Here is a 14,312-nt window from a genome sequence, read left to right on the forward strand (position 1 = left end):
TCCATTTTTCTTTTATTTTTTAATTTTGTTCCCTTCCCCCCCTTTTTTTCCCTTTTTCCTCTTTTCCCTTTTTCCTTTTTTCCTTTTTCCTTTGATTTTTTACTTTTTATTTTGTTCCCTTTTTCCCTCTTTTTTCCTTTTTTCTCTGTTTCATTTTTTCTTCTTTTTTCTTTTGTCTCTTTTCTCTTTTTTTCCTATTTTCCTCTTTCTTTTTTTTTTCCCTTTTTTTTCCTTTATCCCTTTTTCCTTTGCTTTTTTTTTTTTGTGGGTTTTTTTGTGGTTTTGTTTTTTAATTTTTTGTCTTGTTTTGTTTTTTTTTTTTTGTTTTTTTTTTCCTCCCCCCCTATTTTTTGGCTTTCCTTGGATAACTTTTCCCTTTTTTCTTTTGTCTCTTTTCTCTTTTTTCCCATTTTCCTCTTTTTTTTTTTCTTCTTTTTCCCCTTTTTTTTCCCTTTATCCCTTTTTCCTTTGCTTTTTTTTTTTTGTGGGTTTTTTTTGTGGTTTTGTTTTTTAATTTTCTGTCTTGTTTTGGTTTTTTGTTTGTTGTGTTTTTTGTTTGTTTTTTTTCCTCCCCCCCTATTTTTTGTCTTTCCTTGGATAACTTTTCCCTTTTTTCTTTTGTCTATTTTCTCTTTTTTCCTATTTTCCTCTTTCTTTTTTTTTTCTTTTTTTTCCCTTTTTTTCTTCCTTTATCCCTTTTTCCTTTGCTTTCTTTTTTTTTGTGGTTTTTTTTTTTAATTTTTTGTCTTGTTTTGGGGTTTTTTGTTTGGTTTTGTTTTGTTTTGTTTTGTTTTTGGTTTTTTGGGTTTTTTTTGTTTTTTTTCCTCCCCCCCTATTTTTTGTCTTTCCTTGGATAACTTTTCCATTTCTCCCTCTTCCCACGCCAGGAATTTTCATTTTTTTGGGGGGGGTCGACCGGTGGAATTTTGTTCACCACCACTCCACTCCTGGAATACCAACGTGAATAAAAAAACCAACAAACCGGGAATTCCAGAGCGGGTGAAAAACAGGGAAAGGACCAACCGGGAAACCCCCGGTGGGACCGAATTTTCGGGAAAAAACCGGGGGAGGAGGGAGCGCTGGGAGCCGGGATTTTTGGGATCCCGACATCCCGAATTTCCCGCGGGCGGGTCCCGGGGCGGGCGGAGCCGCGGCCCGGAGCGGATCGCGTCCCGCTCCGCCCTCCGGGAGCACCGGGAATATCAGGAGCGGCGGGATGTGGCGGGCCGTGGAGCGCGGAGCCCCGCGCCGCCGGCAGCGGAGGGAGCAGCGCTGCCCGCGGTGCCGGCTCCGAGCCGGGGCCAGGTGAGACCGAGCCCGGCCCTCGGCACCGCTCCCGGTACCGGGCACCGGGCCGCCGGCACCGGAACGCCGGGAAGGGCCGCGGGAGACGGCGCCACGTGGAGCGGCGCCGGGGACCGGGACAGAGCTGGGCTGGGCGTGGGGGACCGGCAGCGGGAGTGGGGAACCGGGAAACGGAGACTGGGGAGAGGGACCGGCAACCGGAGCGGCACCGGGAGTGGGGAACCGGGAAACGGAGCGGCCCCGGGACTCGGGACCGGGGATTGGGGTGCAGGACCGGGAAGCGGAGCGGCCCCGGGATGCGGGGAGGGAGCTAGGCCGGGTGTGGGGGACCGGCAGCGGGCACCGGGAGTGAGGAACCGGCAACCGGAGCGGTCCAGGGATGCGGGACCGAGCTGGGCCGGGAGTGGGGAACCAGGAACCGGAGCGGCCCCGGGACTGGGGACCGGGGATAGGGGAGAGGGACCGGGAAGCGGAGCGGCCCCGGGACTGGGGACCGGGAACCGGAGCGGTCCCGGGGTGCGGGACCGGGAAGCGGAGCGGCCCCGGGACTGGGGACCGGTGATTGGGGAGAGGGACCGGGAAACGGAGCGGTCCCGGGATGCGGGCAGGGAGCTAGGCCGGGTGTGGGGGACCGGGAGCGGGCACCGGGAGTGAGGAACCGGGAAACGGAGCGGTCCCGGGGTGCGGGACCGAGCTGGGCTGGGCGTGGGGGACCGGGAGCGGGCACCGGGAGTGGGGGACCGGGAACCGGAGCGGCCCCGGGACTCGGGACCGGGGATTGGTGAGAGGGACCGGGAACCGGAGCGGCCCCGGGATGGGGGGACCGAGCTGGGCCGGGCGTGGGGAACCGGGAGCGGGCAGCGGGAGTGGGGAACCGGGAACCGGAGTGGCCCCGGATTTGGGGGACCGGGCACCGGAATGGCCCCGGGGTGCGGGACCGAGCTGGGCCGGGTGTGGGGGACCGGGAGCGGGCACCGGGGGTGGGACACCGGGAACCGGAGTGGTCCCGGGATGGGGGATAGGGGCTGCGGGACCAGGAGCGGTCCGCACACCCGGGGCTGCCCGGGTTTGGGGGACACCGGTCCAGGCCCGAATTTGGGGAACCGGGGCTGCCCTGGGCACCGGGGAGAACCCCGGGGTGAGCGTCCAAATGCAGGTCCCGGTCACAGGGTCCAGCTCCGGTCACCGGGGATGTCTCGGGGGAGAAAAGTGGGGGGATCCGGTCACCGGAGCAGCCGCGGAGGTGGGGACCGGGACCGGGTCTTGTGGGCCGGAACCGGGCGCCGGAGCTGCCCCGGGAGAGGCGGGGGAGCCGGATCCGGGCACCGGGGGAGCTCCGAGCCGGGGAGACCGAGGCGGTCCCGGGGCGGAGGTCGAGAACCGGAGCAGCCCCGGTGGGGACCGGGATCTGGGGATCCGGGGGCTGGTCTGAGTTTGGGGGACCGAAACCGGGACCTGGGGACCCAGAACCGGGCACCGGGACTTGGTCTGAGTCTGGGGGACCGAAACCGGGACCTGGGGACCCAGAACCGGGCACCGGGACTTGGTCTGAGTCTGGGGGACGTGGGGATCCAGAACCGGGCATTGAAGCAGCCCCGAGTTTGGGGGACGGAAACCGAGACCTGGGGACCCAGAACCGGGAACCGGGGCTTGGTCTGGGTTTGGGGGACCAAAACCGGGACCAGGGACCCAGAACCGGGCACCGGGGCTGGTCTGAGTCTGGGGGACCGAAACCGGGACCGGGGACCCAGAACCGGGCACCGGGGCTGGTCTGAGTTTGGGGGGCCGAAACCGGGACCTGGGGACCCAGAACCGGAGATGGGGACCGGGACCGGGGACCCAGAACCGGGCACCGGGGCTGGTCTGGGTTTGGGGGACCGAAACCGGGACCTGGGAACCCAGAACCGGAGATGGGGACCGGGACCTGGGGACCCAGAACCGGGCACCGGGGCTGCCCCGAGTCTGGGGGACCGAAACCGGGACCTGGGGACCCAGAACCGGAGATGGGGACCGGGACCGGGGACCCAGAACCGGGCACCGGAGCTACCCCGAGTTTGGGGGACCGGGATCTGGGGATCCGGGGGCTGGTCTGAGTTTGGGAGACCGAAACCGGGACCGGGGACCCAGGACCGGGCACCGGGGCAGCCCCGGGCGAGGCTCCCGGTGCGGCCGCGGGTCCGGGGCGATCCCGGCCGCTCTTCGGCCGGTCCCCGCGGGCCGAGCCCGCCCCGGCAGCGGCCCCGGGGCGGCGGCAGCGGGGCGGGCCCGGCTGAGTCACCGGCAGGAAACGGAGCGCTTGCGTCAGAAACCGGGAGCCGCCGCTCCGGTCGGGGCGGGGGAGGTACAGCTGGGAAAATCGCGTTCCCAAAGGAGAAATGGCATTGCCAGGGAAAAATGGCATTGCCAAGGGAAAATGGCATTGCCAAGGGAAAAAATGGCATTGCCAAGGGAAAATGGCATTGCCAAGGGAAAATGGCATTGCCAAGGGAAAAATCCTATTCCCAAGGGAAAAAATGGCATTGACAAGGGAAAAATGGCATTGCCAAGGGAAGAATCCTATTCCCAAGGGAAAAATGGCATTGCCAAGGGGAAAATGGCATTGCCAATGGCAAAATCCTATTCCCAAGGGGAAAATGGCATTGCCATGGGCAAAAATGGCATTGCCAATGGCAAAAATGGCATTGCCATTGGCAAAAATGGCATTCTTAAGAGCAAAACGGCATTGCCAAGGGGAAAATGGCATTCCAAGTCAAAAATTGCATTGCCAAGGGCAAAAATCACATTGCCAAGGGGAAAATGGCATTGCCAAGGGAAAAAATGGCATTGCCAAGGGAAAATGGCATTGCCAAGGGAAAATGGCATTGCCAAGGGAAAAAATGGCATTGCCAAGGGAAAATGGCATTGCCAAGGGAAAATGGCATTGCCAAGGGAAAAATGGCGTTGCCAAGGGAAAAATCCTATTCCCAAGGGAAAAATGGCATTGCCAATGGCAAAAATGGCATTGCCAATGGCAAAATCCTATTCCCAAGAGGAAAATGGCATTCCCATGGGTAAAAATGGCATTGCCAAGGGGAAAATGGCACTGCCAAGGGCAAAATCCTATTCCCGAGGGAAAAATCACATTCCCATGGGCAAAAATCGCATTGGCAGGGGCAAAAATGGCATTGCCAAGGGAAAATGGCATTGCCAAGGGAAAAATGGCATTGCCAAGGGAAAAATCCTATTCCCAAGAGGAAAGTGGCATTCCCATGGGCAAAAATGGCATTGCCAAGGGCAAAATCTTATTCCCAAGGGAAAAATGGCATTGCCAAGGGCAAAATCCTATTCCCAAGGGTAAATATCGCATTGCCAATGGCAAAAATGGCATTGCCAAGGGCAAAAATGGCATTCCTAAGGGCAAAATGGCGTTGCCAAGGGAAAAATGGCATTGCCAATGGCAAAATCCTATTCCCAAGAGGAAAGTGGCATTCCCATGGGGAAAAATGGCATTGCCAAGGGAAAAATGGCATTGCCAATGGCAAAATCCTATTCCCAAGGGAAATATGGCATTCCCATGGGCAAAATCACATTGCCAAGGGAAAAATGGCATTGCCAAGGGAAAAATGGCATTGCCAATGGCAAAATCCTATTCCCAAGGGAAATATGGCATTGCCAATGGCAAAATCCTATTCCCAAGAGGAAAATGGCATTGCCATGGGCAAAAATGGCATTCCTAAGGGCAAAATGGCGTTGCCAAGGGAAAAATGGCATTGCCAATGGCAAAATCCTATTCCCAAGAGGAAAATGGCATTCCCATGGGTAAAAATGGCATTGCCAATGGCAAAAATGGCATTGCCAGGGCAAAGATGTCATTTCCAAACTCCGTCCCCGCAGCGCCATGGAAGCGGAGGCCGAGCCCGGCCCCGGCAGCTCGGCGGCAGCCGCGCCCAGCCGGCCGGGCGTCAAGGAGGAGCTGATGTGCCCCATCTGCTACGAGCCCTTCCGCGAGGCCGTGACGCTGCCCTGCGGCCACAACTTCTGCAAGGGCTGCATCAGCCGCTCCTGGGAGAACCAGCGGCAGGCGTGCCCGCTCTGCAAGGAGAGCTCCTCGCTGGAGGACCTGCGCGTCAACCGCACGCTGAAGAACCTGGTGGAGCTGATCCTGAAGGAGGAGGGAAGCCAGCAGGGCCGGGGCGCGGCGCTGTGCCCGCTGCACGGCGAGGAGCCCAAGTTCTTCTGCCTGGAGGAGAAGGAGCTGGCGTGCTTCTCCTGCCAGAACTCCAAGCAGCACGAGGGGCACAAGATGAAGACGGTGCAGGAGGCGGCGGTGGATTTTAGGGTGAGGGGAAGAGGTGGGAGGGGTGGGGATGGGGGGATGGATCCATGGGTGGATGATGGATGATGGATGGATGATGGATGGATGATGGATGGATGATGGATGATGGATGGATGATGGATGGATGATGGATGGATGGATGATGGATGGATGATGGATGGATGATGGATGGATGGATGGATGGATGGATGGATGGATGGATGATGGATGATGGATGATGGATGATGGATGGATGGATGGGTGGATGATGGATGATGGATGGATGATGGATGATGGATGGATGATGGATGGATGGATGATGGATGATGGATGGATGATGGATAGATGGATGATGGATGGATGATGGATGGATGGATGGATGATGGATGGATGATGGATGATGGATGATGGATGGATGATGGATGGATGATGGATGGATGGATGATGGATGGATGGACGGATGGATGATGGGTGATGGATGGATGATGGATGGATGATGGATGGATGATGGATGGATGGATGGATGATGGATGGATGATGGATGGATGATGGATGGATGGATGGATGATGGATGGATGGATGGATGGATGATGGATGGATGATGGATGGATGGATGATGGATGGATGGATGGATGGATGATGGGTGATGGATGGATGGATGATGGATGGATGATGGATGGATGGATGATGGATGGATGGATGGATGGATGATGGGTGATGGATGGATGATGGATGGATGATGGATGATGGATGATGGATGATGGATGATGGATGATGGATGGATGATGGATGGATGATGGATGGATGGATGGATGGATGGATGGATGATGGATGATGGATGATGGATGATGGATGGATGGATGGATGGATGATGGGTGATGGATGGATGATGGATGGATGATGGATGGATGGATGGATGGATGGATGATGGATGATGGATGATGGATGGATGATGGATGATGGATGGATGGATGGATGGATGGATGGATGATGGATGATGGATGATGGATGGATGATGGATGATGGATGATGGATGGATGATGGATGGATGATGGATGGATGGATGATGGATGGATGGATGGATGGATGATGGGTGATGGATGGATGATGGATGGATGATGGATGGATGATGGATGGATGGATGGATGGATGGATGATGGATGGATGATGGATGGATGGATGGATGGATGATGGATGGATGATGGATGGATGATGGATGGATGGATGGATGGATGGATGGATGATGGATGGATGATGGATGGATGGATGGGTGGATGGATGATGGATGGATGATGGATGATGGATGATGGATGGATGGATGGATGGATGATGGATGATGGATGGATGATGGATGGATGATGGATGGATGGATGATGGATGGATGATGGATGGATGATGGATGGATGGATGGATGGATGGATGATGGATGGATGATGGATGGATGGATGGGTGGATGGATGGATGATGAATGGATGATGGATGGATGATGGATGGATGATGGATGGATGGATGGATGGATGGATGGATGGATGATGGATGGATGGATGGATGATGGATGGATGATGGATGGATGATGGATGGATGATGGATGGATGATGGATGGATGGATGGATGGATGGATGGATGATGGATGGATGATGGATGGATGGATGGGTGGATGGATGATGGATGGATGATGGATGGATGATGGATGGATGATGGATGGATGGATGGATGGATGGATGATGGATGGATGATGGATGGATGGATGGGTGGATGGATGGATGATGAATGGATGATGGATGGATGGATGGATGGATGGATGGATGATGGATGGATGATGGATGGATGGATGGGTGGATGGATGATGGATGGATGATGGATGGATGATGGATGGATGGATGGGTGGATGGATGATGGATGGATGATGGATGATGGATGAATGGATGGATGGAAGAAAGGAGGCATGGATCCATGGATAGATGCATGGATGTGGAAGGATGGATCCATGGATTCATGGATGGATTGATGGATCCAATGATGTTTGGAGAGGGATGGATGGAGGCATGGAGACATGGATGATGGATGGATGTGGAAGGATGGATCCACAGATGGATGAGGGATGGACCCATGGATGGATGAATGGATGGCAGGGAGAGACATCCCTAAAAGCTGGAGGTGTCCCATATTTGCCAGGAATTTGGGATGAGGCAGCCACGCTTCCCTGCGGGAATGTGGCAGCTGCTGGATGCTCTCCTGCCTTTTAATTATCCGGCGGAATCCCGGATAATAATCCCAGCGGTTTGGTGATTCCCTTGATCCCAGCTTGGATCCGGCCACGCTGGTTCTTCCCGGCTTTGGGAGCGGGGCTGGGATTTTTGGGAGTTGCGCAATTCCAGCAGAAAGGAGGGATGGGCTGTGGGTGCCCGAGGGGGAGGAGGAGGAGGTGGGACGCAGCCAGGAGCCGGGAATGCCGCCAGGAGCCGGGAATGCCGCCAGGAGCCGGGAATACCGCCAGGAGCCGGGAATGCCGCCAGGACACGCCGGAAAACAGCCGGCACCGCCCTGACTCATCCCGCTGGATTTCAAATGGGGCGGGAAAAGCTTGGCCGGCGTTCCTGGGAATGGGGATGGGGATGGGAATGGGAATGGGAATGGGAATGGGGATGGGGATGGGATGGGAATGGGAATGGGAATGGGAATGGGAATGGGAATGGGATTGGGGATGGGATGGGAATGGGAATGGGGATGGGAATGGGAATGGGAATGGGAATGGGGATGGGAATGGGAATGGGAATGGGAATGGGAATGGGAATGGGAATGGGGATGGGAATGGGAATGGGAATGGGAATGGGGATGGGAATGGGAATGGGAATGGGAATGGGAATGGGAATGGGAATGGGATTGGGGATGGGATGGGAATGGGAATGGGGATGGGAATGGGGATGGGGATGGGAATGGGAATGGGAATGGGAATGGGAATGGGGACGGGAATGGGAATGGGAATGGGAATGGGAATGGGGATGGGAATGGGAATGGGAATGGGAATGGGAATGGGAATGGGAATGGGAATGGGAATGGGGATGGGAATGGGAATGGGGCTGCTCACAGCACCAGGACAGACAGATATTTTTTGGGATATCCCTAAAAAGCAGGAAGGAGGATTCCCTGTGGAGCAAAGCTCCTCTTCCTCCCGGCTGCCCGAGGGGAAGGGTTGGATGGAGCAAGGATCCGGCTCCGGGAGCGTTTATCCCGGAAAAATCCTGGAAAATCCCGGGAATGGGGGAATCCTGAGGGTGTCTCCTCCCCGCAGGCCAAGCTGGCGAACATGGAATCTTCCCTGCGGGATAAGGCCAAGGATTTCGGGACCATGCGCAGATCCTACGAATCCATCTCCCGGCACAACGAGGTGCGTGTTCCTGCCCAGAGCTGGGATCAATCCCGATCCCAATCCCGATCCCAATCCCGATCCCAATCCTGATCCCAATCATGCATGTGCACGGGGGTGGAGCTCTGATCCCATCCCAGAAAAGAAGAGCGATGGGGATTTGGGAATTGGGGATGGGAATTTAGGAAGAGCAGTATGATCCCAGTGATCCTAGGGAATCCCTCAGCTCTGGGAAGGGGGAATCCAGGGAATTTGGCTGCTCCAGAGGTGGGATTGATCCTGATCCTGATTGGGAATGCAGCTGGAGTGAAGCCTTGATCCTATCCTGGAAAAGGAGAGCGGTGGGGATTTGGGAAGAGGGGATGGGAATTTGGGAAGGGCAGCGTGATCCCAGGGAATTCCTGAGGACTGGGAAAGGGGAATCCAGGGAATTTGGCTGCTCCAGAGGTGGGATTGATCCCAATTCCAATCCTACACTTGCAGCCAGGGGTGGAGCACTGATCCCATCCCAGGAAAGGAGAGCAATGGGAATTTGGGAAGTGAGGATGTGAATTTGGAAAGGGCAGCGTGATCCCAGTGATCCCAGGGAAATCCCTGAGCTCTGGGAAGGGGAAATCCAGGGAATTTGGGCACTCCAGAGGTGGGATTGATCCTGATCCTGACTGGGAATTCAGCTGGAGTGAAATCCTGATCCTACCATGGAAAAGGAGGGTTGTGGGTATTTGGGAATTGGGGATGGGAATTTGGGAAGGGCAGCGTGATCCCAGTGAGTCCCTGAAGTTTGGAAAAGGGGAATCCAGGGAATCTGGGCGCTCCAGAGGTGGGATTGATCCTGATCCCAATTTCCAATCTTGCACATGCAGCTGGAGCACAGCCCTGATCCCATCCCGGGAAATGAGAGCAATGGGGATTTGGGAAGTGGGGATGGGAATTTGGGAAGTGCAGCGTGATCCCATTGAATTCCTGAGCACTGGGAAAGGGGAATCCAGGGAATTGGGGTGCTCCAGAGGTGGGATCAATCCTGATCCTGATTGGGAATGCAACTGGAGGGAAACCCTGATCCTATCACGGAAAAGGAGGGTTGTGGTTCTTTGGGAAGTGGGGATGGGAATTTGGGAAGGGCAGCGTGATCCCATTGAATTCCTGATCTCTGGGAAAGGGGAACCCTGGGAATTTGGGTGCTCCAGAGGTGGGGTTGATCCCAATCCCAATCCTGCACATGCAGCTGGGGGTGGAGCACTGATCCTATCCCGGGAAAGAAGAGCATTGGGAATTTGGGAATTGGGGATGGGAATTTGGGAAGAGCAGCGTGATCCCATTGAATCCCCGAGCCCTGGAGCTGCCTGGACGGGGACTCCGGGGAATTCGGGTGCCGCCGGCATTCCCGCCTGGAGCAAGGTGCCGGCATTCCCAGGTGGAATCGGAGCGCCTGGAGCGGCAGGTGAAGTGGGAATTCGAGAAGCTGCACAAGTTCCTGTGGGACGAGGAGCAGGCGTTGCTGGCGCAGATCCGGGAGGAGACGGGGCAGAAGCAGGACCTGATCCACGGAAAAATGGGGCAGCTGGCGGAGGCCAGCCAGGCCCTGCTCAACGAGGCCGCCCATCTCCAGGCGGATCTCAAGCAGGACGACGTCACGTTCCTGATGGTAATTCCCACCGGGATCCCGCTCCCGGCCCAGATCCCGCCTCCCCTGCGTGATCCGTCGGCTGCCGGAATTCCGGTGGCAGCCGGGATCTCATTCCCGGTGTCTCCCTCTTTTCCAGACCCACAAGAATCGCAAGCGGAGGTAGGTCCTGGTTCCGTCAATCCATGGGAATTTGGGAATGGCTTCCTGCTGGCCGGATGGCGTTTCCTGCTGTCCCTGCTCCGAGAAAATTCCGGTGTCCCCTCCGAATACAGGACGTCACCTGGGTGCTCCAGGCTGGATGGAAGGGACACAAAGCGGAACGTCAGGGTTTGTGGGAAGCATTAAATCCCAGATTTTGCGGGAATCGAGGGAGAACAAGCTTGGGAGATGCTGAACCACGGGATGTCGGGAGCGTTATCCCAATCCTTCCTCCATGGTCTGCCCTAGGATCGCCTGCACGGCCGAGGAGCCGGACGCCGTTCCCTCGGGAATGCTCCTGGACGTGGCCAAGTATCTGGGATCGCTCCAGTACAACGTGTGGAAGAAGATGCTGGACACCATCACCGCCGGTGAGGAGCCGGGAATGTCCGGAGCGGGGTGGAAAGATGGGAAATGTGGGGATGGATTCTTCCCTAAAAATTGTGGGTTTGGGGTCTGGAAAGATGGGAAAGGTGGGGATGGATTCTTCCCTAAAAATTGTGGGTTTGGGGTCTGGAAAGATGGGAAAGGTGGAGATGGGATTGGGGGATTGGAGAAGTCAAAGGAGGAGCTTTTGTCCCAAAAGGGAAATTTGGGAATGTGCAATTCCCAGGGGTGGTGTGGGTTAGAGACAAATCCGTGGATAGGGATGGATGGATGGATGATGGATGGATGATGGATGGATGGATGGATGATGGATGGATGGATGATGGATGGATGGATGATGGATGGATGGAGGGATGGATGGATGGATGATGGATGGATGGATCCATGGATGGATTCATGGAGGGATGAATCCATGGAAGGATCCATGGTGGGATGGACCCATGGATGGAGGGGCACATGGATGGATCCATGGAAGGATCCAAGGATGGATGGAGGGATGGATCCATGGATGGATGGATGAATAGATGGATCCATGGATGGATGGATCCATGGAAGGATTCAAGGATGGATGGATGGATGGATCCATGGATGGAGGGACAGATGGACAGATCCATGGAAGGATGTGTGGATTGATGGAGGGATGGATCCATGGAGAGATGAATGAATCCATGAAAGGATCCATAGAGGGCTGGAGGGATGGATGGATCCATAAATTAATCCATGGATGAATGGAGGGATGGATCCATGGGTGGAGGGATGGATGGATCCATAAAAGAATCCATGGGTGAATGGAGGGATGGATCCATGGAGGGCTCCATGGATGGATGGAGGGATGGATCCGTGTGTGGAGGGATGGACAGATCCATGGAAGGATCCATGGATGAATGGAGGGATGGATCCATGGAGAGATTAATGAATCCATGGAAGGATCCATGGATGAATGGAGGGATGGATCCATGGGTGGAGGGATGGATGGATCCATTAATGAATCCAAGGATGAATGGAGGGATGGGTCCATGGAGGGCTCCATGGAGGGATGGACAGATCCATGGAAGAATCCAAGGATGAATGGAGGGATGGATCCGTGTGTGGATCCATGGAGGGCTCCATGGAGGGATGGACAGATCCATGGAAGGATCCATGGATGAATGGAGGGATGGATCCATGGGTGGAGGGATGGACAGATCCATGGAAGGATCCAAGGATGAATGGAGGGATGGATCCATGTGTGGAGGGATGGATGGATCCATGAATGAATCCATGGATGAATGGAGGGATGGATCCATGGAGGGCTCCATGGATGGATGGACAGATCCATGGAAGGATCCATGGATGAATGGAGGGATGGATCTGTGTGTGGAGGGATGGACAGATCCATGGAAGGATCCAAGGATGAATGGAGGGATGGATCCATGGGTGGAGGGATGGACAGATCCATGGAAGGATCCATGGATGAATGGAGGGATGGATCCATGGGTGGAGGGATGGACAGATCCATGAATGAATCTAAGGATGAATGGAGGGATGGATCCATGGGTGGAGGGATGGACAGATCCATGAATGAATCCAAGGATGGATGGATGGACGGATCCATGGAGGGCTCCACGGGGGGACGGACGCATCCCTCCCGAGCTTCCAACTTCCCGTAAAACATTCCCCTTCCCGGCCAGTCCCCTTCTGCCTGGATCCCAACTCTGCCGCCGGCTGGCTCTCCGTGTCCGAGGACCTCTCCAGCGTCTCCGTCTGCAGCTACAAAACCTCCGTGGAAAACCCGGAGCGCTTCACCTCCGCCCCCTGCGTCCTGGGATCCCGCGGCTTCTCCGAAGGCTTCCACACCTGGGAGGTGGATTTGGGCGGGCTGACCAGCTGGAGGGTGGGCGTCTCCAGGCCCTACACCAGCTCCCACGGGAGTTTCCACCACGATTCCCGCACCGGCTTCTGGTACATCTACCACCTGCACAGCAAGGACGAGTGCCGGGCGTCCAACGCGCTGCGCTCGGAGGCGGCGCGGTGGAACATCCAGCGGATCCGCGTGGAGCTGGATTGCACCGAGGGGGAATTGTCCTTCTACGACGCCGACCTCCAGAGGCACGTCTACACCTTCCACGAGAAGTTCGGCGGCACCGTCTTCCCCTATTTCTACGTCGGCAATTCCCAGGGGAGCGCCGAGGCCAAGATGCTCCGGATTTGCCCGCTCCGGGTCCGTGTCCTCGAGGATGTCCCCACCTGACGGGATGTTCTCCCAGGTGCTTCTCCAGCTTTTCCAGGGGGGGAAAAAAAATTCAAAAAAGAAAAAAAAAAAAGAAATATAAGCAGGGATAAAAATAATTCTTTGTTGGCGATGTCTCAGGTTTTTATCGTGAATAAATATTAATAAAGAAATATTAATAAATATTAGGGGTATTATCCGCGTGGCTCCCCTGTTGTGGTTCTGTTCCCGAATCCCGGATTTTCCTGCCCCTCTCGGAGCAGGGATTTCCCTGATAAACAAGGAATTAACCCGTTGAGGGGCTTTTCCCGCTGTTTTCCGGGATCCAGGAATTCCTGCTGTGAACAGCGATCCCTATTCCCGGTTCCTGGAAATGGGAAAATCCCGTGGGATTTGTCAGCACAAGGGGTGCCTCCACATGGAAAACCATCGGTGGGAACATCCCTGGGAGTATCCCACCTCATCCACCCTTTCCCCCACGGCTTTATCCCTCCGAGGGGTTTTTTCCCGGAATTCCCAGCTCTGGGAATCCGGTGAAGATGCCTCGTTGGTGTTGGGAAATGGAGGAAGTTTGGAGTTTTTACCTGGAGTTAATCCCACCCGAATGGTTTTTTCCCAAATCCAGGTAAATCCTTGGGATTTCGGGTGATTCCATGGGGAAAGGGAAGAGACATTCCCGCCCTTTTCCCGCCCTTTTCCTGCCCTTTTCCTGCCTTTTTCCTGCCTTTTTCCTGCTTTTTTCCTGTTTTTTTCCTGCCTGGATTCCGACGGGAGTGGGTGGTTTCCATGGTTTCCCATCGTTTGCTTGGGAAGAGCCGGAGGAGGGAAAACAGCTGGAGCTGGGGGCGACCCCGGGATCGTCCCACGGCCTATCCCGAGGAAAAAATGGATTTGCAGCATCCCAAATCCCTGCATCCCATCTGCC

At 55.3% G+C, this 14,312-nt stretch overlaps 1 protein-coding gene across 1 annotated transcript; it reads left to right on the forward strand.

Annotated features, from left to right (window-relative positions):
* Positions 1-1,216: 1,216 nt before the first annotated feature.
* On the forward strand, positions 1,217-13,578 carry TRIM35 (tripartite motif containing 35). The gene is made up of 8 exons (XM_077781779.1): positions 1,217-1,305; positions 2,462-2,677; positions 5,179-5,623; positions 8,892-8,987; positions 10,381-10,611; positions 10,730-10,752; positions 11,041-11,162; positions 12,849-13,578. The coding sequence occupies exons 1-8, from the start codon at positions 1,217-1,219 to the stop codon at positions 13,406-13,408; spliced, it is 1,782 nt and encodes a 593-aa protein (XP_077637905.1). The 3' UTR covers positions 13,409-13,578.
* The last annotated feature ends 734 nt before the right edge of the window (positions 13,579-14,312 follow it).

This window comes from Lonchura striata, chromosome 3 (genome assembly GCF_046129695.1).
Source record: "Lonchura striata isolate bLonStr1 chromosome 3, bLonStr1.mat, whole genome shotgun sequence".
NCBI classification, from domain to species: Eukaryota; Metazoa; Chordata; class Aves; order Passeriformes; family Estrildidae; genus Lonchura; species Lonchura striata.